This window comes from Diabrotica virgifera, chromosome 8 (assembly GCF_917563875.1).
Source record: "Diabrotica virgifera virgifera chromosome 8, PGI_DIABVI_V3a".
Classification (NCBI taxonomy): Eukaryota; Metazoa; Arthropoda; class Insecta; order Coleoptera; family Chrysomelidae; genus Diabrotica; species Diabrotica virgifera.
In genome coordinates, this window is record NC_065450.1 from 1064744 (window position 1) to 1091364 (window position 26621).

Here is a 26621-nt window from a genome sequence, read left to right on the forward strand (position 1 = left end):
CATTGGCGATAATAACGTTAAACCTAGATTTTGTAAACATCCTGTGATTTCTTCATTAGAAATTGTGGGGCTGGCATTAGATATTAGCAATCTATCTGATGGGGTAATTAATCTTCGAGCAACTATACGAGTGTTATTAATTGTGATAGTTCCATTATTTTTTAGAAAATCGTCGACAATGTTTTTATCTCTCAAGTATATGCATACTCGATGCGTCAACAATATATTATATTATGTGGGTTCACTATTGGTCCAGTCTGTAGGAGATAGTCTTGTATTTTAAAACCATCTATTGATGTAAATACTACGGCTTGATCTCTGCTTGGTAGTAGACTCGAGTTCTGGGCTAACGCCGCTGAATACGATTTAGTAGGGTTATTGACGTTCTGTGACATGTTAAATATTATTAAGTAGGTAAATTAAATAGGTACTCACTAAATTTGTTATCATCAAATGATAACAAAATCTATCATCACCCAATGATTAATAGATGTGTTGTTTTGCACTTTACTAACAAAAACTTGTGAAATTAAAAAGCAATTATAAACTAATGGTTATCTACGATAACGACTTTACTGTCCGAACGTTCGAACGAGCCCTGGTATGTTTTGATTCAACACATTTTGCTTGACAACATTAAGTGTGTTTGTATTGTGCATGTTACCATGGAAACGGTGATCATATATGGAAAAACGTAGGAGAACCCGTGAGAAAAATATTTCTCAATGCAATGATTTATCAAAAATTTCTCAATAATTTATCAAAACGTATTCAACAAGCAAAAAAAACTTATGCAGAAGGGTTAATAAATACTAACAAAAATATGTCTAAAAATTTATGGAGATGCGTAAATATACTCTGTGGAAAAACAATTTCAAAAACAAACATAAAACTAATAAAAACACAAAATAATGAAGTACTAACTAACAAAACAGACATATCAAATTAATTTGTTGACTATTATACCGATTTAGGAAAACGATATGCAGAAATGATCTCTGAGCCAACTGAATTTCGAGCAAATATATTGGAAATAAATAATTAAATGATCAATTGACTTACCTTAAGGAAAATTGATCCATATTATATGAGTATTGCCGTTCGAAGAATTACAATAATTACTTGTAGTCACAATTTTTTATTAGCTTGGTTATCACGATTTTAAAGCAAATTCCCTGAGTACGGCTCCTACTTGTTCCTCCAGCGCTGTCCATCGTGCTCCAGAATACGATATCAACTTCTCATTACTACAATTTTTCTGAAAATTCTAGATCACCCTGTACGGGTGGGGTTATAGGGTGGGTTTGTAATTCTTCGAACGGCAATACTCATATAATATGGATCAATTTTCCTTAAGGTAAGTCAATTGATCATTTAATTATATCTCGTATTGCCGTTCTCGAATTACAATAATTACTTGTAGATGTTCAAAGACAAAGATCTAGTATTTTCTACAACTTGTATTTTTGCAACACCAAAAAACATATAATATAATTAATAAGTAGCAATATACTTAATTTTAAAATTAGTTACGACTGGAATCCACCGACCCTAAGATCCCCTTAGCGAATGCTGCAGGATCAGCTGACAGGAGTCGATTATAAAATTTCGCAAACATATTAGATTTTTGCGTCCAGCCAGCTCTAGACCTAATAACCTCAATGGAAACTTTTGCCCTATAAGCTGCCGAAGTGGCTGAGTGTCGAGTGCTGTACCCCGAAAATTGAGTAGTATCAATGCCACTAGCCGCCAGAGGAACCTTAATCCATTTGCTTAGTCTCTGTGTACACACGAGACGATAGGGTTTATTAATAGTTAAGATTAAGAAGTCCGTATCTGTGGGACGAAGATCTCTGCTAATTTGAATATATTGATCAATGACAGAGGCCAAGCAGAGAGAAGCATTTTTTCTAAAGTATGGAATAACTAATAATGGTTGAATTTTTTTTTTTTTTGAAGATGAGGTTTTTATTCTATCCGGAATTCTGATTTCTAATCGGTCTGCAAAACTAATAATATTTTTCAACCTGATACGTGTAAAAGTTTGGAGTCTATGACCCGTAATTAACGCTAATAATGTGCACAGCTTCATCGTTAGTTGAGAACTAGATATATCCGACAATGAATATAAACTAGCTAGATGTAAGAGAACGGGATGTGGGTCCCAACTAGTTTGGTACCCTGGTCTCGATGGCTTTTGATTATAAATACCTTTTAAAAAACGTTTTATAATATTTTTTCCAAATTGTCCACTGAAAAAATCAGGACTATAGCCGCATGTTGCGAATTAATAGTTGAATAAGATGCACCCTCTTGGAATTGAATGCTTAAAAATCTAAAACTAAATTTAATGAATATTGAAAAGGGTTGTGATTTCTTGTGCCGCAAAAATCCCACCATTTTTTTTTAAGTATGATGTATACTGTTTTAAAGTAGATGTACTAATTACTAATTGAATGCTCAATAGCTTGAAGTGCTAATGTTGGAACACCTCGTCTGTGAAAAGCTTCCCGGATAAAATTCCAGCCTCCAGGGAAAGGTCCTGCCAAAGCGGATGGCAATCTCTGAAAGGATTTGAAAGTAAATCTTGATCCGGTGTAAAAACTAAAGGTTCTGTTACAAGAAGTTTACGGAAAGTTGGGTACCATTGCTGGGTATTCCAGCAAGGAGGCACTACTATTCCCTGGGATTTTTCAGCAATTATCTTTTGTAAGCATTTTGATACAAGATTAAATGGTGGGAAGGCATAGAAGAATTCACCCTTCCAAGAGATGGTAAAAGCATCTACAGTGACAGAAGCTGGGTCAGGTTTCCAAGAGACATATCTAATACATTTTGTATTTAACTTAATAGGTCTAGTGGGTTTTACCGAAATAGTGACATATCTTCTGGAAAGCGTGACTAGATAATTCATATTTTGTATTAATAAAAGTTTAACGAGATTCCCTATTTGCGTGGACATTATCTTTAGTATTAATATATGAAGCAACTAAGAAAATATCTCTGCTTTCGCACCACAGCCAAATTTCTCTTGTGATCTTATTAAGATTTTTAAACCTTACACTACCCATACGATTAATACAGGCTATGGCTGTCACATTATCAATTCTAAGTAAAATATAACAATTTGATAATTCTGAAACAAATGATCGAAGTGCGTTAAATGCTGCTAGTAATTCCAAATAATTCATATGTTTTACTTTCTCATGTCTGTGCCAAAAAACTATGCGTGACTCCGTTTATACAATGGGCACCCCAACCTGTTAGAGAGGTATCGGTAAAAATTTCAAGAGAAAACACTGAACTTGTCACTATAGGCATACCATTATTTTGTGTTAAAGCTTGGTGCCACCAGTACAACTCAGATTTAATAAAGTCTGAAAGTAATAGGTTTGACTGATAATTATGATTGCTATAACGTAATGCTAAATGCTTTTTCCTTTCTAAAATTTTTAAATGAAGCCAACCGTATTTAACTGTGGGACAAGCAGCTACGAATTTTCCTATTAGTTCAGCTAGGATTAGAATTGAGCATCTATCTTTTGATAATATTTTTTCAATTTTGGACAGAATAAGAGTCATCTTTTCTGCTGGTAAGAATACTTTCTTTAAATTAAGTAAGAAACCTAAGGATTCCAGAAGATCTTTTGTAACCTGGCAATCTTTCCTAGCAGTCTCGATAGATTTTGCTAATTAGTATGTCATTTAAGTAAATAATACAGACTATGCCGATAGACCGTAAACATTTTACTAATGGCTTCATTACCTTTGTAAACACAAATGGCGCTGTACAAAGGCCGAAATGTAGACAGTTAAATACAAAATATGAGCCCTTAAAAACAAAGGACAAATATTTTCTAAATCTTTTGTTAACTGGAATCCTAAAATATGCATCTTTAATATCAAGAGATGTAAAAAAAGCAATTTGGAAATAATAATTTGAAAACCGTTCTATGCTCCTCTAGTTTGAAATGGGGTGGTCGTAAGTAAAAAGCGGTGTAAAGATTTGAGATTTAATACAGATCTGAAGGAATCGTCAGGTTTTGGATCAGATTTAGACACTGCTCCTATCTTTAATAATTGAGCAATAGCCTCCTCTAATCTAGATAACTCTTTTAATGCATAACATGGTTTTGATAAAAAAGTTTGTACTGGATTTTTTTTAATGGAATCTTATATCCAGAAACCCAAGAAAAAATAGTATGATCATTAGTAATTAAAGCCCATTTATCTAAATAATTAGAAAGGCGGCCAGCGTAATTTGTAGTTATCTGTCTTGTTGACTGATTTGGTTCTTATGTTAACGTCGTACATGTGTACCTTTGTAACGATACCTCCTTTCCTCGTTTTTCATACGGGACCGGGGCTGCAAGCGCCGGCAGTTTAAAGACGTTGACACACCTGAAGGACCAGCTTTAGGTTGATTAGATTTATGTGCAACCAGAGCTTTCGAAGCAAGGTACTGTGGGATCTTATGCTTCTTCTTAATGGTGGACCCCAAACGTTGTGCTTCATTCAAACTGTTTAGCTGGTCTGGAAAAGACCTTCCAAACAAAAACTCGTCTATTAGACAAGCATCTAAAATTTTCTTTACCCCGCTGTCTAAAAAAAAAGGAAGAATACTGTGACGCCGATGTAAGGATAGGGCGTGGAAGACATCTGAAAATATTTTATATTGTTCATTAAGTGGAATCGCTATCGCACTTATGCCAGCCGCTAACTGGGATTGTAATTTCTTTAGAAAAGTATCCTGTTTTAAGGCATTTGCATTAAAACAAGACTTGAGACTTGATTTTTGGATTAACATCCAGTGGCAGAAGTGCTGGGCAATTAGCAATGACAGAATAAGAATCTATTGCGGTGTTTCGAGATTCTTTATCAGTTCCTTTAAGAAGGAAACCAGAGAGAACAGCTGCTACATCAGCGTGTATTTCAGGACCTTTAGTAGCTAATGATTGGGTACTTAGCAATGCTAAAATGTTTTGTGCACCATCACTAGCCAAATCATCCTTCTTGCATACCAGGAATCGATGCGACTAAATTTTAGATGCATCTGAATCCGAGTCTGTAAAAAACCGATAATAAAAATAATACTTACTTTTAAACCGGTGGCGTCTTCTAACAGAAATATTATTAAATCATAAATAGGTCAACCACTCATCAACGTTTCATGTGAAACGTGACAAGCGAACGAAAATACAAATTCTTTATACCAGCGTTTCCCAAATGGTGGGTCGCGACCCGGTACCGGGCCACGGACGCAAAATGCCGGGTCGCCTCGCGGTTTCACATCTTGCTTTTTAATACTGCGCTCTAACTGACGCAGGCTTCTCCGAGGATCAAAGCTGTATCACCAGAAGGTGTTTGGGTGCATTGTAGCACCCACAGAGGCATTAGCTGTCAAAAAAATGCCACCGTTTTTAACAAAATCTATGCAAGATTGTGTAAAACTTATCTTCATAAAATCTTGCCCTCTGAACTCAAGAGTATTCTCTGCTTTGTGCAAAGAAATGGGAAGTCAACAGGAACATCTTCTCTTACACTGCGAAGTGCGTGGACTATAAAAAGGGAATGTTTTAAAAGGACTTATTGAATTGAATGAAGAAATTTTAATGTTCTTAGAACAACATCCACCAACGGCTAGGGATGTAATATTTAAATTTAAAAACAGTTTTCATGATATCAATTAGTTAATCAAGGCAGCCTATCTTTGTGATAATTTTGACCTCTTGAACAATTTAAATATGACCTTACTAGGTAACAATGTAACAGTATTTAAAGTACAAGAGAAGGTGGAAGCTGTAACAAAAAAAAACTTAATTTGTGGACACGTCGTGCGGGAGCAGAAAATTACAAAGCTAACAGAACTACAAAAAGAGTATAACGTGAATTCATTGCCTGGTGATCTTCCAGCGGCTTTCAAGGATTACCTGCTAGGATTGGAGGCAAATCTGAAGGAATATTTTCCAAAGAAATCCATTTATAATGGACGTAGAATCCGAGACAGGACTTCCGGATTTAGCTATTGAGTCAGTAATTGAACTATCGTGTGATTAGGGCACTCAAAGATATATTTGACAAAATACCACTGATAGGTTTTTGGCTGTCTTTATAAAATATATATTTTTAAAAGCGATAAAGTTTCTAATTCCTTTTGTTACGACCTATAAGGGTGAGGCAGGGTTTTCAACACTAGTTTTCCTCAAATAACATAGGAACCGTTTGGAAGTGGGACCGGACCTGAGGATAAAGTTAACATCTTTTCCTCCAAACGTGAAGTTTTTAGTTAACCAGAAACAACTGCATACTTCTCAAAAGTAAAAGGGGTATGCAAAAGAAATAGTGGGTCACGAAGGATAAGCACAAAAATAACCGGGCCACGGAAAAATAAGTTTGGGAAACGCTGCTTTATACGGTTATTCATTTGAATAGCATACTTAAGAATCTTCTATTATTAGATTTCATTTGAAAATACGAAAATAATAGAATATTATAAATATTTTAGTACAATTGTACTGAACAAAAATACGTTTTTAATACGTTATTCATGCGAATATCGCACTAAAAACAAAAAAATATAAGACATCCTTTTTAGATTTCATGTGAAAGTACTAAAAGGATTTTTAGAGATTCATATGAATCCTGTTTTGTGTATTATAATGTGTAAACACTATTACTTAATAAGAAAAACAAAATATTTATTTTGTTTTCTGCAGGGACCTAAAAAAAATTATTAATGTACTTACTGGAGTCATCTAATAATTTCAATAATTTCTTTAGTTTTCTCTTTTTTGAAAATTTTTTTCATTTTCACAATAAACACTGTCGAATATCACCACACATAAAAATACGTCTAACACGAGCGCACTAAAAAATTGTAGTAATGAGAAGTTGATATCGTATTCTGGAGCACGATGGACAGCGCTGGAGGAACAAGTAGGAGCCGTACTCAGGGAATTTGCTTAAAAATCGTGATAACCGAGCTAATAAAAAATTGTGACTACAAGTAATTATTGTAATTCGAGAACGGCAATACGAGATATAATAGTATGTACCTGTCTCCAACAACTGAAAATGAAGTTGAAGAAATTATAAAATCTTTAAAAAATAAAAAGTCACCAGGGCACGATAATATTAGATCTGAAACTTTAAAAGAAATAACCAAACAGATTTCAAATCCGTTAACATACATAATAAATCCATGTCTTAATTTAGGTATTTTTCCAGATATATTAAAAATTGGAACTATTAAACCACTATTCAAATCTGGCGAAGAAACATATTGTCAAAATTATAGGCCTATAACCCTAATCTCAAATATAGGCAAAATATTCGAAAAAATAATTAAAATAAGACTCACACATTTTTTAAATTTAATATACTATCTGAATGTCAATATGGATTTCAAGAGGGAAAATCAACCGAAGATGCAATTTGTGCTCTAACAGCTAACATCTACAAAGCTCTTGATAATGCAAAACCACCTCTTTGTATATTTTTAGATTTAGCAAAGGCATTTGATACAGTTTCACATAAAATACTGCTAAATAAACTTCAAAAATATGGTATAAGAGGACTTGCATATAACATCCTAGAAAGTTATCTGCTAAATAGACAACAACATGTTTCTATAGATGGAGAAATCAGTAAAGGAAGAATTATATCTTACGGAGTACCACAGGGACAGTCTTGGGACCAATTCTCTTCAATATTTATATCAATGATCTATTCAGACTGAATGTAACAGGTAAGATAATAAGTTTTGCAGATGACACAGCTATTTTCTATGATGCAAATACATGGAATAATTTAAAACAAAAAGCTGAAACAGATTTTGCTACAATTCAGAAATGGTTTCAGTTTAATATATTTACCTTAAATATAGAAAAAACAAAATATATACCATTTACATCATATGTTAATAACCTCTCAAATCTTGGCTCACTAAAAATTGATGCAAAAAATGAAATTCCACATACATACGAGATTAAATATCTAGGTATAATTATGATAAACATTTACGATGGAACACCCAAGCAAATAATATAGTAAATAAATTAAGAGGACTCTTATCAAGATTTAAATTTTTAAAACAATTTTTAGGAATAACTCATTTGCGAATTCTTTATTATGCACTTATACAATCTCAACTTACATATGGCCTTTTAGGATGGGGTGGAATACGCAATAATTACTTACATTCTATAATAGGTCTGGATCCCGCGTATGAAAAAAAAGTTGATTAATAGCAAGCTGAAAATTTGTTAATAGCTTAAGGGTGTCGAATAAACTTTGATATATGGGAACACTGAAACAGGGGTAGTTTTAATTGTGGAACAGGTTAAAAATTTGGAACGGTCACAGCACGAAAACGGCACATTTATTTTGTCCGACAGAATAGACTTAAACTCTCCGAACAGAGATTAAACTCTCATGAAAAAATCAGACTGCTATTTATTACCTGTCATAATTCCTGTCATTTGACATATTCTACATGTTCCACTCATTAAAACGCCCATTTGGTGACAAATAGCAGTCTGATTTTTGCATGAGAGTTTAATCTCTGTTCGAAGAGATTAAGTCTGTTCTGTCGGACAAAATAAATGTGCCGTTTTCGTGCTGTGACCGTTCCAAATTTTTAACCTGTTCCACAATTAAAACTACCCCTGTTCCAGTGTTCACACATATCAAAGTTTATTCGACTAGACACCCTTAAGCTATTAACAAATTTTCAGCTTGCTATTAATCAACTTTTTTTTTATACGCGGGATCCAGACCTATAAATATTTTTCAGAAATGGCTAATTAGAATTATATACGGAAAAAATTTAAAATATTCTAGTGAGCTGTTATATAACGAAAGTAAATTTTTAAATGTACGCAAATTATTCTGTTATAAAGCCCTTATACATATACATGAAAAAAAGATAATATTAAATTTTAACAGTCATGCCCACCAAACTAGATATATAAAACATAATACAATTCTACCAAAATGTGATAAATCCATCCTTCAAAGATATGTTGGTTACATAGGGCCCAAATTGTACAATTTGCTACCGGATAATTTAAAACAATTTAAAAATTATAAAAAACATAGATATAAATATGAAATTAAACAATGGATTGGGAACAAATCAACAAAATTCTGCGAAGAACTTATCAATGGACAATAATTGTAATAAATAAACTTAAATAAGAAATAAAAAATTGTATCTAAATAGATTTTTATTATTAACTACGACATTTCTTGAATTATTGATAGCCGCATTTATATCTCAGATTATATTAAAATTATTATATTTTTATTTTTTCTTGATTAATGTTAGAGTTTTTAGTATTTTTATAAATTTTCATATAACTGTATACATTTATACCTTTGTTAAATATATTTTGTATTTGTTTATATTTGTAAATTAGTATATTATATTTTTAAGTCTCGCGCACAAGGGGTGCTACTTTTGTATGTATATTAGTAATATATATATACAGGGTAGCTCAACTTTAGTGAGTTATTTATGTTTATTTAGGTAGTACTCATTATGCTTTTTATTTTTTTTTTGTAAATCTTTATTGTTATTCCTAAATAAACATTATTATTTTTATATTATGATGGCCGACTTTTTACACTGCGTGATAAATTGTTCGTTTTGAATGTATGTAAGTAGTGAGACAAGTTGCACATTGTATAGCATACATAGAAAAAAATATTATCGGCACATCTTTGATAATAGTTCATTTCATTAATAAATTCGTTGATATAATTATCTATTTTTACAGTTTTCTGTATTCCATCTATTTTTTCTTACTTACTTTAAATTTCTAAAGTAAAATATAATAGAATAATATATTTTTATTGTAACAGTCTCTCTCATATGGCTACCTTCTCATACTTGATTTACTGGTAATGAAATAGCAGATCATTTTGTCAAAAAAGTTACCAACCACAATACTGGAATTATTACAATTCAACTAGCTATCGACACAGTATAAAGAGGGACAGTAAAACCACTTGCATGTCGGCTCTTTGATCTTAAGAAGTAATACCGGTAGTACGCAATTGGTAATTCACCAGTGGTGGATACGGGTTTTCCCTGTTAAAACCCGTACGTTTCTATGCAACTAGCAATGCGAGAGTGGAACAAAAGCGACTGGGAACATTGCGCGGTCACCATGCGCAACTAAAGATTTTACTTCCAATTTTTCGGAGAGTGGTTTTAGTGTCCCCCTTTATACTGTGCTATCGATCTTAAACTCGTTTTCAGTAAATGATGCCTTGCAAAACTTATGGAAACAAATTAAAACATGAACTCCAAGCATTTAGTAGTCATCTCTCCCTGGACTTTCTGAATTGGAAGAGAAGCATCGATTATTAGAAGACTCAAAATTAACCCCACCAATGTTAGTCTATTCATGGTTTCTTGATGTCCTCAGAAAGTTGTCCAACTTGCCCCCATTGCAATGTTTATCTTACAGTGAAACACATCCTCACCGGTTGTAGATCATTGACAAACCTAAATAAATAATTGAATTTGAAACCTACTGTTAAGGAAATGCTCAACAACGCTACAAATATCATCAAAACTACAGTATGCCATACTTTCTGACATACTGCCATCATGTGAACAAGTCAAATCATACACCGAGAGAACAATTTCTTTTCTCCTAAAACACCGATTTCTGTGAGCAATATTTCTTAAAAGTTAACATATACTATCAACTTAAACATACCGGTTCACATATAAAGAAACGAGTTTTTTAAACACAACTCAATAATTTCTTACATATAATTTCTTCAATACTAAGAAATGCATTAATGCTTACATTTAATTTTCTTATACCAAAGTTTTTATTTCTTAAATTGAAATCTACAAATATTTTGCAGTATAAGAAATATAATGTTAAGTTAATCGATATTTATATTTGTTAACAAGAAATTTTCTTGCAATCAAATAAATATTTTAAACCGCAAGAAAGAATTGTTCAGAAATAACCTCTGTAGTAACTGTGGTTATAAAATAAAAACTTTATCATTAATGCCGAAATGTTACTTGCAAAGAGATTTTCTTCCACAAAAGAATTGCGCAGATTAACTATTTATGATTTAGTCGTCAGTGTTTGTCAAAATGGCGTGATATGTTCATGTTCATATAGATGGATTTTGGATTTATTGGTGTTCTTTAAAAATTAACGGATACTTTGAAGGTACGTATACATATATATAGAGGTATTAAATAAAAGTAAATTGAGTAATTTAAGATGTAGTAATAATATTGTTGCGTATCCGAATGGTTATAAAAGAAACATAATAGTATCTTTATATGCTTTTTGGTATAATGATGGACCTCTCTGAAATAAAGGAGCTTATTATTCTAACTGGGAAATAAGCCACATTTTAAAGCTGGGACAGAATGATATAATATATAGCTTCAGAACAATATTAAGAAAGGAGTTATTAACCAACTGCGGGGCCTTCCAGAAATGGTAGAACTTTGTACATGAAAGTACCTTTTTAAAAATGTGTATATTTATGTATCAACTATAATAGGTTTCTTGAATGTATCGTCTTCTATAAAATATATAGGCAATACAACGCTATATTAAACATGGCGGGTGCAACGCTGAGGATATTTTCTGTTCATTTATTTGAGATAAAAAAATCAGTTAGCCTAAAAGAAATACTTTTATGGTTAAGAAATGTTATTGCCGAAAACTGTGAATTAGTTAATATATATTAAATGACCTAATAATACTTTCCCGTAATAAAATTACTTAATGATTAGGTATGCTGTGTCTTTTAGATTATAAAAATAAAGAAAATTACATATTATTATGTCTGCTTCAATGTTTTACATTGGTTGTATTTTCCCTCTTGTTTTAACTAAACAATGTTTATTGTGTGACGTAATATTATACAGATAAATAATTATTATTTCATTAACAAAAACAAAAAAATAAACAAAGATGTGTAGGTTAAATAATGCCAAGTTTGAACTAAATATGATTGATTATTATTAGTATTAATAGTTCTTATGTGGGGCCGTGTATTTGTTATTTTTTTGTATTTCCTAAATTTGTCTAAATTTTTCTTTATAAAAATTTTTTATTAAAATAAGTTTACTCTTTCTACATAACGATTGTGTTTAAGTGAATTGCTGATATACAAAGTGCTATTAACAAAAGAAAGAAAATTTGAGGAAGTTGGATTTGCCTCTCCATCCTTTTATTGTTGTGTAGAAGCCAGTGCTTTAAGAGTGAAGAAAATATTTGTATGTAATAATAACGTTTTATATCTTGTCTTTATTAATAAATTATGATTTTACCTTAACACAATGATTTATTTCGCCGTATGTAATATCACTTTATTTTCAAGAAATATTAACTTAACTCTAAATATAAGTTTATATCTGCGAAACGGAGTAACCTAATAGAGTCCCAGAATTTATAATCCGTCTTTCCAATAGCCGAGTTGAGTCCCGAAGATGGATAAATTGAGTCCCGTGCCTATCTGGGGCTTAGTCGGTATACGTAATGTTTTCTAGGAATGAGAAAACAATAATTTATTTTATAACATATAATTTTATTACAAAAATGCAATCCAAAAAGATTTACAGTAAACAATATAACCATATTTACATGCTAAATATGTGCTAAGTAAGGTATTTAAATGCCAGTCTATGTATATGTATGTTTTTCTCTATTTGGCAATAAGAAGAAAACAAAAGGTATATAATGATCTTCTTTTAGATCATGGATGGAGAACATTTGCATAAAAACTTTGAGCAATATTCAAAAGTTCAATTGCTGTTGTAATAAAACAATAATTTGGTTTTTGTTTGTCGTTTACAATTAGAAAATCCTCCTTTTTGTTGGTATTCACTGGAAATGTTTTAATGTTCATGAGTTTCTTCCATACTTTTTGGCAATTTAGGCAGAAGAGATCGTCGGGCGTCATACATATGTTTCTGACCAATTCCACATCTTTGGTAGCCAAGGTACTAATATTGCCATTTCGTAATTCCTCATGCAAAATTTTCATATCCCCCATTTTCATAGGTCGTTCACTGATATCTTCTATAGTCTTTCACTTCAAGGAGTTACTAACATTTGACGATTGAGTACATCTTCGTTTAATTAACTATGATTGTGGTCATCCATAATTTCCGTCACTACGTTGTCCCCTTGGGTTTTTAAAAATGCTTTACATTTTTCTTTCGTCTGCGCACAACAAATCCAACGCTTGCCGTCATTTTTTAAATAATTTTGAAAACGATGTTTGAAGCCATTCAACACAATCAATTATTGTTTTTCTTTTTCACTAAAACGATTTTCATTGGCAATCAACTTAACACTGTATCGTATACAGATAGATCGCACTCTATACTAAATATTTTGTGGTATACATATTACTTTTTATTTGACTACCATAAATGTATAACCAATAAAATACTTACAAATTAAAAAGTTATTAAAAGGTAATTAGAAGGATTACGATGCCCGGGACTCAATTCGACCATCTAAATATTTTGACCCTTCTTAATTCAGGTATACGGGACTCAATTTACCTATGCCCCTGCGAAATATATTTCTTAACATTAAATACGTTAATTAATAATAGTAAGATAATAATATTCCTTACTAAGAAATATTATAGCACAGAAAGAGTAGTTTTGTAATGTCAAGAAAATACATTTTTATGACTAATAAAATTAATTAACATCAAGTGTAATTTCTTTATGATAAATGGGTTTGAAGTTTGCCAGAAAGTGAGAGTTCAATCATGTTTAAGATATATTTCTTTGGCTATAGTAAAATTTATTTGAAATATTTTAGAAATTTATATATTACTTAGACAGATTTATTTCTTAGGCAATATGCCAAGTCGATCTTTCTTAAATATAAATAAAGTTTCTTTATGTCAAGAATTTTTTTTTCTCGGTGTAGCTCAGATGTTACCTAGGGCGTATTATATGGAATATTTTAAACATCCATGCTTAAGTTAGCATTTTTAATCGATGTTTCCTTGTATTACTTTTAAAAGGTTTTTACCAACATATTTTTGTAATATTATATCTTGGTGGTTAGCATGTTAGATCACGTAAGCACTGATGATGGTTGGTCAACCAATTGAAAACTAGTTCTGTAATGTAGCCCTTTTTAGGGATTTTAAATATATACCTTTTATAAAGGATTTTATTGTTTTTTTGTACTATATGGTATATAGCCAACTACAGGAAAATTTTTTCCTTGTGGATTTTTATGACCCTACAACATAATTTTCGTGTATGTATATCCATTTTTGTACCTTTTCCTCCCCACAGGGTGTCTCAAACTTTTGTTTCAGTTAAAACACATGTTAAATAATTAAACCGTCCCTTGTTTCTAAAGGTATCAGGGATATTAAAAAACAAAATATTCACAAAACATAAGACCACTATACGATTTCGATGCATACGCACATTTGTACATACATTGTTCTCCCCACAGGGGTCTCAAACTTAACATACGAAAAATAATTCTTCCCTTCACGTGGTATGAGTACAAAAAATAAGTTTGAGCAAACCTTTACCAAGTGTGTAAATACCAAAAAAAGGTCTAAAATATTAAAAAAAAATTAGCGGAATCCGTTATTCGCTTCATGAAAAAATCAACTATGTAAATGAGCATACTTTTAGGTGATGCATGACTTTTGAAACTATGTAGGCATATTTTAATTTTTTAATAGCTATTTGTATAACAAGGGAGGAATGTTCTACTTTTCCTCCCGACGCGTAGTGTAGGGCAGTAATCATTCAAAGGAGGAAAGGGCACTTTACTCCCATGTTTTACATATGGTTTTTTCACCTTCCTCAAATATTAAGTAATTTTTTCATTTTTACTTAATTTATTCATGTAACTAAGCACCAAAATTTATTAGAACTAAAACTAACAAGTAGGTACAATATAACTGTCAACTGTCAAATATAAGTCAAAACATTAATGTAAACATTGTTAAATCAAAATAACAATTTACTGTTTTTTATCATTCTGCAAAATATAGGGTGTTTTATAAATAAGCGTTAAAATGTATAGATACTTACGTAAAAGAAAATAGTATTGTACAATTGTACAGGTCGTCAATAAGTTATATTTCATGAATGAAATACCATGACGTCACTTTTACTTTTCCTCCCTAGGGAGGAAAAGTATACTTTCGGTAGAGGTAGGTGGAAATAGCTATTTGTATAACAAGGGAGGAAAGTGCTACTTTTCCTCCCGAGAATGAAGTTTACTGCCCGACGCATAGCGGAGGGCAGTAATCATTCAAGGGAGGAAAAGGCACTTTACTCCCATGTTATACATATGGTTTTTCCACCTTCCTCAAATAACAAGTCATTTTTTCGTTTTAACTTAATTTATTTATTTAACTAACCAACAAAATTTATTAGAACTAAAACTAACAAGTATGTGGAATATAACTGTCAACTGTCAAATATAAGTCAAAAATATTAATGTAAACATTGTTAAATCAAAATAACAATTTACTGTTTTTTACCATTGTGCAAAATACAGGGTGTTTTATAAATAAACGTTAAAATGTATAGATACTTACGTAATAAAAATAGATATTGTACAGGGCGTCAATAAGTTGTATTTCATGAATGAAATATCATGACGTCACTTTTACTTTTCCTCCCTAGGGAGGAAAAATATTTTTCTCCCTAGGGAGGAAAAGTACAACTTTGCTCCCTACAATCAGGTCCGGAAAAGTATACTTTCGGTAGAGGTAGGTGGAAAGCAATATTCCCGACCCATTTGAAAGCGAGGCACAATCAATTATTATTATCGAAGCTATCACAAAATTTTTTCTGCAAAAATCAAAATGCAACCTTCCACATCCAAAAGTAGTTGTTTTTTCACAGATCCTGGTCTATTTATATACAAATCCCGATACCTAAATATAATGAAATATCTGTGCAAACATTGTTCATTAAGTTAAATGGTTTTTAAATTTCGGTAACCGAAAGGCTTATTTGGGGTGGCTCATCAACTGAAAACGCAAATGGAAATTAGGAAAACTTCATGACGCTTTTACATCGTTTTGGATAGATTTATTCAACTTCTATAGAATTAACTTTATCAAGAACTTGTGTTTCGCTGGCTTGGGACTTTGGGAGAATTGGCAAATAAAGAACATTTGGAGCAATTCGATTTATTTTCGTATTGTTAAGAAGTCGTTATTTACATCTAACGAGCCCATTGCAACTTGTAATTTGGAAAATAAATGGATGAAAATGGATTAAAACCGCGTACTATTGTTCCAAATTATTTCAGAAATATTAATATACAAGTTGTTCATCTCAAATATTATATTCTCCATGAACCCATGATTTTAACCTTATTTAATAGGATTCTCTGCCTAAAATATCCTTCTACTTGTTGTTTATAATAAAGTCTGCTTCTTTGTTGGTGGATAACTCTATGGAATGTGGTCACTCCAGCTTTTGCGCGGTCGTCAGATACTTTTTCAACCGATTGGAGATTTATTTATTACTAGTTTGACATCGCGGGTCTCTCCCATCCTGTTTATTTGGTTATTTCATTCTTTTGTTTCTGTTTTATGTCTATTCGTTTAGACACTACAGGTCATTCGTATGGCTTATGCACTAGATGTATTTATTTATTAATCGTATGGCAATTACAACACATTTAGAACAAAATTACCAACACTAGTAATATAGGTATATGACAAACTTTAAATAGATACAAACAAACATCAAGTGTATTAATATAATCAATTGACTCTAAATTTGCAAACAGGAAATCTTCAGGGCTACCATTGTAGGATCGTGAGGGACACTCTTCAATAATGTGGTCAATGGTTTGGTTCTCCCCACAGTCACATGAAGGAGACGGGTTCTCTCCCCATTTATGTAGCATGTATGCACATCTGTCATGTCTGGTTCGGATCCTATTTAGAGTGGACCATGTTTTACGTGGAAGATCAAAACCTGGTGGATTGTGGGTAATGCAGGGCATGTTATTTTGCCATGCGTTCCATTCTTGGGACCATGCATTCGTGATATTGAACTCCTCATGTATCATTCTTGCCGTTTTTATTGGTGCACTAGATGTAAACACTAGTTGATAGCGATGTCGTCATCAGCAACGAATGAGATGGCTATTTGGTTCAGTTTTTGAATACTTTTGGATAAGAGTTACTTGTGTAATGGCATAAATTATTAATTAATTTAATTAAGAGGATTCTTTCACTATCTATGTATTTAGTGATTACAATAATTTATATGCTGTAAAATAAGGACTAGTAATCGAGAAAAGAGAAAAAGTGATCAGGTGATTTTAACAATATACTGTTACCGTGGAATGAGTAGATACCTTACACCTTTAACAAGTAAAATCTTTGTTTACATGGAGTTCATTTTTTATTGAAATTTAGTGTATGTTACATTTTATTGTAATGTTTTCACTCCTCTTTCGATCTCTCAGTACTTTTGCTGTAACTCTTCTCAGTACTTTCATCTATCGTTTGCAGTAGTGTTTATATTGGGGATGTGTCATATCTTGTTTCTGATGCACACGTCATTATTGGTCTTACACTGGCTTTATAAATTCCTGACTTCATCTCAGTCATAATATGTCAGTTTCTCTATAATAGTGTTAATAGGCCATCCTACCAGTTTATTTGCTTTTTGTACGTTATCACTTACCTTTTTGTCCAGATCTTCATAGCTGGACAGTGAAATTTGAAGCTATTTATTTTTCCATTGCTTGTTCAATAGTGATGCCATCAAGTTCTATTTCATATCTGATTGACTAGTTCTTTGCTGATTACTGTTGTTTTAGTTTTTCGAATTGAGATTATCATCTTATTAAATGCTTTAGCTTTTATGTTAAATGTGTGGACTAGACTTTGTAGACTATTTTCATCTTGATCTATCATAATAATTGCGTCATCTGCATAACATAGTACTTTTATTATATTACAGGTAAATAGGAAGAAGTGTACTTTTGAAGTGTGTAAATTAATAATTCCTAGCTGAGCGCTTTCGGCTTATAAAGCCATCTTCAGAGCTATTTAGCTCTGAAGATGGCTAAGTGTATTTCATAAAGCAGGTTTGATCTTGTTTGTACGTTGTTGGATTTGGTTTTGGATAAAATATGTCTCAGTGTATTAGTTGTTGTTCTAAATGATTCTGTAATGGTATTTAGCTCCTACCCTTTTTAATTTTTTCCATTATACCTAAGCCTTTTGTTATTGTGTTTAAGTAAATTTTGTTGAGTGTTCTCGAGAAACTCCTTATTAATAAATGACAATGAATAATTATTTTTTAATAAAACCGCTAATACTCATTTTCGTTAGAGTAGGTATTTTTTTCAGCTCTGTCAAATAGTGAGTTGATGATTCCCTTTTAAATGTTTAGGTTGGAATTAAAAAGGTAATTTAAATATCCCTTGGTGTGAGTTGGTTTTCTTTAGACAGACTTTTGTTATGTATTTTATATAATATCCTCCTTTGGTAATTACACATCTAGAGGTGGTAGTGATTGTTTTGTTCTCTTCCTGCTCAATGTTATAACGGATTCTTCTGCAAAGTTGATTCTCAAAGATTTTTCTAATAATTCTAGTTCATTCGAAAGGCTTATTCGGAGTGGCTCATCAACTGAAAACGCAAATGGAAATTAGGAAAACTTTATGACGCTTTTATATCGTTTTGGATACATTTATTCAACTTCTAGGGAATTAACTTTATCAAGTACTTGTGTTTCGCTGGCTTGGAAATTTGAGAGAATCGGCAAGTAAAGAACATTTGGAGCAATTCGACTTATTTTCGTATTGTTAAGAAGTCGTTATTTACATCGAACGAGGAATCCGTTACTACTTGTAGTTTAGAAATTAAGTGGACGAAAATGGATTAAAATCGCTTATTACTGTTCAAAGACATTCCACGAATAAAAAAATATAGCACTTTTATCATTAACGCCTTAAAAGACTCCCCCCAAAAAGATTATTATTTTAAAAAGTTACGGAATATTTTAATAAACGGAATATAACCCAATAAATGACCGTTTTGGAGTGTAATTTTCAGGAGCAACTTCGAATTATATGAAAATTTGGATTTAGTTTCTACTTACCCTCCACTTCAAAGTTGAATTTGTGCCGTTGGTTGCTTTTACTTGGGGGGTGAAAAATGGGTTCTTAAAGTAAGTCCGGAAATAGATAAATTGACTAAATCTAAGCATATTTCGATCTATAGAGTTTTTTTATGTAAATCAATATTTTTTAGTTATTTGCGATTGAAAATATTTATTTTTCGACAAAACCCGGAAAACACGTTTTCGGGCGGTTTTTCGCAAATAACTCAAAAAGTAAATATTCTATCGTACTAAATTTTCATAGCTAAAATGTAGCTTACAACCAAAAAATGTTGTCTTTATAAAATCTATAGACCGAGTAAAAGCAAAGTTGTAGCTCATAAAAATACGTTCTTATTCGTCTAATTCCAAATCGAATATTTCAACGTGTCACTGCAGTGACACGTTGTCACCGAAAAATTAATAAAATTTTGCGGGAAAAAGCTATTAAACATTTTTTAAAGTGCTTAAAAAAGTTTTATTTTCATTTTTTATAAAAGATTCTAAAAAAAAAGTTTTTTTTTATAAAAGATTCTAAGGGCCTGCGTAGCGAAGTGGTAGTGTGCTTGGCTCGCGTGCCGGTGGTCCGGAGTTCAAGTCCTACCGCGGGCAAGAACAACTAGACATTTTTAAAATGTTTATAGGCCCCAGGTCGACTCAGCCTGAATAAAATGAGTACCTTGGGTAAAACCAGGGGTAATAATAGGCGGTTGAAGCGTAACACTGGCCCTATTACCTTCCTTGTATACCGTAGGCCCTAGATATAGCAGACTACTCTGCTATACTTCCAAAGCCACAGCGGTATAAAACGGGAGACTATTATTATTATGTAAAAGATTCTAGCATCAAAAGTAGACGAGTTACGCTGAAAAAAGTAGGCCCCTTTTTTGGTAAAAAAATCGTGAAAATCTCCCTCTATTTAGCACTTAACCCTTAAACGCCCAGGGTGGGTAAAAATGTCCACCTAGTGCGTATATTCCCTTGTAACATATTTATTGTGTTTAAATTTTTTTTCAAAAATTATTTATTTTTCAAAAGACAGCCCTTTATTGAATGCTAATTTGGTTCTACCGATATTTTTTAAAATAAAAGTAATATCTTGAGTTAATTATGGGTGGGCATAAAAAGTACACTTTTGGTAAAACTTGTTACTAAAGGTTTCTATATAATTTCTCGTTGGTAGGAACATAATCCATATAATTATCGACGTATAATAATTATATTGTCGACATAATTATCCGCCAATGAGAAGGCTGAAAGGAAGACTGTGGAGAAAATCGACAAATCTGAATTACTGGCTTTTACTGGTATGTTAATTTTGAAGTACATTGTAATTTTGTTGTAAGGTTTGTAAATTGTTTATATTAATATTTTAGAAGATGCTGTGTTTATTAAGCATAAGATTCTTCAGTTTAATCCATTTGCAACAACTTTCAATAAATAGATAGGTATTTTGGAGGTGGACATTTTTTACCCACATTTGGGCATACATGGAACCTAAAAAGGTTGGGCGTTTAAGGGTTAAATAAAATTAATCGTAACCGCTTTACCATTTACTTTTAATGTATGAGAATTGTTTATATGATCTGTAAGCTTAACCGGTTTGATGTGCTTATTTTTGAAAAACATTGGTTTTATAGTAATTTTTTTTATTTTGGAGAAAAGCTCTTTTTTCAAAATAATTTTAAAAGTGATACGAAAAATCTAAGAGTAAGAAAATGCAGGTTTTTCTGTAAGACAAAAATTGGTTAATATATGGCCGTTCAAAGTTTGCATACACTCGTGACTAGTGACTCGTTCGAGCATTTCAACTTTAACTCTTTCAAAAATAAGCGCTTTAAACCGACGAAACTTACAGATCATATAAATAATAGATAAATAAAATAAAATGTTTGTAAAGCGCTAACGAATAATTTCATTTGGGATGCTAAACACGGGGAGATTTTCACGATTTTTTTTTACAAAAAAAGGGGCCATCTTTATTTTGAGAGTAACTTATTTTTAATGCTAGAAAATTTTGTAAGAAACTGGAATAATGCTTTTCTGAAACACTTTAAAAAGTTTAAATGAGTTTTTCCGGAAAAGTGCTTTGTATTTTGGTTATTTCACGTTAAAATATTTGATTTGGAATTTGACAAAAAAAATATTGTTCATGAGCTACAACTTTGCTTCTGCTGAATCAATAGAAATCATGAATACACAACTCTTTTCATTTTTTTCTAAGCTACATTTTTGCTAAAAATACTTATTTCGAAAAAGTATTTACTTTTCGAGTTATTTGCGAAACACCGCCTGAAAACGTGTTTTTTTTTGTCTAAAAATAAAGATTTTCAATTCCAAATAACTCGAAAAATATTGACTTATATAAAGAAACTTTACAGAACAAAAGTTGCCTATAATTAGTCAATTTATCCATTTTCGGACTTATTTTTTTAAACGCGCACTTTTAACGCGCGAAGGGGTGACTGGCACTCCCCAAGTAAAAACAACCAACGGAACAATTTCAACTTTGAAGTGGAGGGTAAGTAGAACCTAAATCCAAATTTTCATGCAATTCTGAGTTGCCCCTGAAAATTACACGGTATCGCCGTATTTACCGTTCATTTACTGGGCTCATAGTACCAAAATATGAAATATCGTATATTACGTGGAAATCTGATTAGAATACAAGTTCCTAGAAACTCTTATATATTTAAAGTTCCTAGAAACTCTTATATAAGTACTAAGTACTCCATGTAGGTATGTAGAAAGTTTCAAGATATTGGTTTCGTAATTTATTTTATCAACAGATTTATTTACAACATTAAAATTTCTATTTTCCTAGAAATGTAGCAACCGTATTTTCTTATCTCTCAAACTAGGTAAATTGTTTCCTCTTATGTAAGTATATATTGGTATATATAGGAGAGCTATTTATCATTAAAATCAATTGTTAAACACAAATTTTAAAATGTCGGTATCCACGAACTATCTGAAATTAGCCCTGATAGTGAGTTTAATTCTCTCTGTAAGTAACGGCAGGTTTTATATTTCTGATAACTTTCCTTTTATTCTCTTTTACATAATATAATTATACTTTTATGTGAATAAAAATCATAAGTATGATTTAAATAAATTAAAATTCGTTATTCAATTGTTTCGTCTCCTTATACTTTATTTGAATTATCATGATATTTAGATTTAAGTTTATAAAGCACCCATTTGAATTTAAAAGTTGACGTGTCCCAGCATTTTTTATAATTTTCTAAAATAATGACAAAAACAATTTTATTCCATAAGTAGTAATCTGCACACTTTATAATTTCAAAATTTCACCCTGTATTATTCAAAATACACAATACATTCATGATACACTTCGTTGAAATCAGGTTGTTGAGCAGTTTTTAAAAATATAAAAATATACAGGGTGTTCCATTACAAACAAAGCTTATGAACACTGATGGCTTGCATGAATCACCCTGTACTCTGTACATTTAAATTTATATTTAATTCCATTTTTTGAAACCAGGACAGAAATAATTTTTATTCCATAAGTGCCTTGCACACTGTATATTATGGGTCTTAGCCGCCTAGCTCGTATTTCGCTGTTAAATTTCAGCAAGCGACTTTGCGTTTCGCCATGCGACTGGGGATATAATCAATAATAATTGTGTTGTATTATAAAGTCCTTTTCATGAGCATTTTTCAGTGCGTCACAAATGATAGAAAAAAAGGTAAATCCGTGATAATACACATTTATAACATTTATTCTAACATGTTGGCTAATGGTTCGGTAGTCACTACATCTTTTCGCGTTTGCTTTTTTAGGTATCGTCACAAAAGTCGACAGCAGCCAATCCGTTGGTATATAGCCAGTTTGATAAACTTTATTAAAAAGATGAAGGAGAGATCTTTTACCTGAATTTTCGAAGAGCTTTATTATTTCATTCGGTATTTCGTCTGGTCCCGTCGCTTTTCTGGTCTTTGCTAATCTTATTGCTTTTTCAATTTCGTCCATAGTTATGTTAGGTCCTGTAACTACTTCGTTAATTTCAAGCTCGGGCCTTTCATCATTAAACAGTTCCTCAATGTATTCTTTCCATCTGTCTATTTTATCCAAATCAGTGATAATCAGTTTTCCGCCTCTATCAACGATGTTATTTGCATGTTTTTTGTTCTGACCGGTGAGTTCTTTTATTTTTTTATACATATTAAATGAATCATGTTTTCTCTGCAACTCTGTTTTAAAGATATTTCTACGAATTTTGCACTCTAGGATGTACTAAAAAATAGAAGAACAGCTTGGTGATACACAGTTTGGATTCCGCAATAACCTTGGGACCAGAGAAGCACTGTTTAGTATTCAGGTTATGGTACAGAGATGCAGAGATGTCGGACATCCGGTTTATATGTGTTTCATTGACTTTGAGAAGGCCTTTGACCGGGTAAAACATACGGAAATGATTGCTATTCTTCAGAAAGTGGGTATTGATGATAAAGACCTACGCATTATCAACAATGTTTACTGGCATCAACGTGCAAACATCAGGATTGGCTGGGACACGTCTGGAGAACTTCAAATACGAAGAGGAGTAAGGCAGGGCTGCATTTTGTCCCCACTAATATTTAACATCTATTCTGAGTTTGTTTTCAATAAAGCAGTGGATAATGCTCAATGTGGTATCAAAATGAATGGCGTCAATATTAATAATTTGAGATATGCGGATGACACGGTGTTAATTGCGAGCAATTATGAAGAACTTCAACATCTGATTAATAGGATTACCACAACGTGTGATGAATATGGACTCAAGCTAAACACCGCAAAGACCAATGTGATGGTTGTCACTAAGACACCAATACAACCGGAAGTAGTAACAGCTTATGGTGAACAATTAGAGAGAACTAACAGTATCACCTACCTTGGTTGTAATCTAAATGAGAACTGGGACATGAGCAAAGAAATTAGAATACGTATAGAGAAGGCCAGAGCTGCATTCTTTAAGATAAAGAAACTTTTATGTGGAAACAACATTACTTTGAATCTTACAATTAGATTAGTGAGATGTTATGTGTTATCTACTCTTTTGTACGGTGTCGAAGGTTGGACTTTAACAGATACTCTTCTCAAGAAATTGGAAGCCTTTGAAACTTGGGTATACCGAAGAATCCTACGAATAAGTTGGGTGGATAGAGTTCGTAACGAAGTTGTTTTGCACCGGATGGGAAAAGTCACAGAAGTCGTCAGAACAGTTAAAAATCGAAAACTTGAATATTTTGGCCATATTATGCGACACCCAGAGAGATGTAATATACTCTATTTAATAATACAAGGCAAGGTAGACGGAAGAAGAGGGCCAGGTCGAAGAAGAACGTCATGGATTAAAAACCTGAGAGAATGGTATAACAGATCCTCTGCATCCCTTTTCCGAGCTGCCGTTAACAAAATTGCTATAGCCAATTTGATAGCCAACGTTCGATAATCGAGCACGGCACTTGAAGAACGAAGATTCTAACATGACATTTTAGTTAAATCTGACAGTTGTCACATTTTATTTGCCATTTGGCATAAAAACAAATCAATTGTGATATATCATCATCCAGCCTCAAAAGTCCACTGCTGAACATAGGCCTCCTCCCCTCGTTTCCATTCCCATCTATTCTGCGCTGCTCTCATCCAGTTTTTATTTACATTTCTTAAGTCGTCAGTCCATCTTGTAGGCGGTCGACCGACGCTTCTCTTGTCTTCTCTTGGCCTCCATTCCAATAACCTCTTCGTCCATCGCCCATCTGTCATTCTGGCTATGTGTCCTGCCCATCTCCACTTCAACCTGGCTATCCTCTCGATGACGTCAGTCACCTTTGTTCTTCTTCTGATTTCTTCGTTTCTGATTTTGTTTCGCAGAGTTATTCCTAACATTGACTTCTCCATTCTTCTCTGCGTGACTCTTAGTTTGGTAGCTGAGGCTTTAGTGAAGGTAAGTGTTTCTGATCCGTACGTCAATACTGGGAGGACGCACTGATCAAATACCTTTCTCGTTAGGCACGTGGGCAACTCACTTTTAAAAGTTTCTCTCAGTTTTCCAAATCCTGCTCACCCAAGACCTATTCTTCTCTTCAGTTCGTGAGTCTGGTTATCCCTGGCAATTGTAATTTCATGTCCCAGGTATTTATATCTGTCTACGAGCTCCATTTCCTTCCCACCTATATTGATATTCTGGTTGGGTACCAAATTTGTCATTATTTTTTATGATATATGCATTTATAAAATGGTATTTTCTTTGATTTGTATAGTCTTATAAATTGTACAGATTATAGTCGTAGATATATTATATAATTCGTAAATAATTTTTTTTTTCAATTATAACGCCATCTACCGAATACTAGAATAAATGTTATAAATGGCTGTAATCACAGACGTGCCTTTTTTTCTGTCACATACAATTAAATGCGTTAGAAAGAAATCGAAAAACTGTGACGCACTGAAAGATGCTCATGAGAAAAAGAATACCTACAATTTTCTAGCAATTTTTTCTAGCAATTTTATCTGACATCTTCCACTTGTTCCTGACTTTCTCCAATTTTTCCTTACTCCCTTTGATTTTTCTTGACTCTCTCTGATTTTACCTTACTCCTATTAAAATCTTATAAGCTTTTTAGAGGTACCGTGTAAGTTTCATATTATGATAGAGAAGTCACATTTATCACGTTCATTCACTAGGAAATTCAAAGTGTTAGAAAATAATATTACATACCTCCTTCTTTGACTTAGTTCTTTAATTGTAATATCACACACCAGTAATTGAGGAGCAACTGAGCAAATTGAATTAAATCCAGTTTTTAGACACTTTTTTAAATAAATAGTATAAATTACTTGGTTTAGTTCAATCTATATTGTGGCCTATTATTTTAAGGCAATTTGCTTTAAATCCAATATACATATTTTGCTATATTAATTATTCAAAACTAAACAAAAATGCATTAAATCCCATTTTGAGACCAAGCAAACTGAAGTAAATGCATCATGTTTAACCAAACTGCGATAAATCCTTGAAAAAATATTTATTGGGAAGAAAAAGAAGTCCTTAAATGGTATAAGGATATTCTAGAAAACCGAGATGATATTGAAAAGGAATGCGATTGTCTAGAAAATGATATAGGTCTATATTATATTTCAGAAGCTTTGTTTTATAAATTAATAGTGTTTTCCTAAATTGGTGTTTCATTTTCGACATTTAGGTATTTATTTAGTTGGCAAAAAGACATAAATCCAACCAACGGCTCAGAAAAACGAAATAAATTCATTCATATGCAGAAAAATGATAAATATACACAACGTGCAAACTGAGATAAAGCTAACACATTGAAAACTCCGTAATTGAACACACAAAACTACAACTTACTGTCAAAAATAAGGTTATTAATAATATATAGTTAATAAAATATTTTCTTTTAACTAGGTTTATTTCAATTAGTTTTTTGTCGATAACTCAAAATCATAATATTTTGT

At 32.1% G+C, this 26621-nt stretch overlaps 2 protein-coding genes across 18 annotated transcripts in view; one reads left to right on the plus strand and one right to left on the minus strand.

Moving 5' to 3' along the window:
* LOC114337883 (prominin-1) overlaps positions 1-26621 on the minus strand; it is a 940102-nt gene that overhangs the window by 582244 nt on the left and 331237 nt on the right. The gene's annotated exons all lie outside the window — the stretch shown is intronic.
* The window catches only part of LOC126889875 (fibrinogen C domain-containing protein 1-B-like), a 50836-nt gene continuing 46248 nt past the window's right edge, over positions 22034-26621 (plus strand). For 2 of the 3 annotated variants that reach the window (XM_050658579.1, XM_050658578.1), the window contains exon 1: positions 22047-22139. In XM_050658579.1, coding sequence (XP_050514536.1) covers positions 22083-22139 — 57 coding nt within the window. In that variant the 5' untranslated portion in view covers positions 22047-22082. Of the gene's footprint in view, positions 22140-26621 lie in introns of all 3 variants that reach the window. The other variant, XM_050658577.1, reaches the window with a different exon arrangement.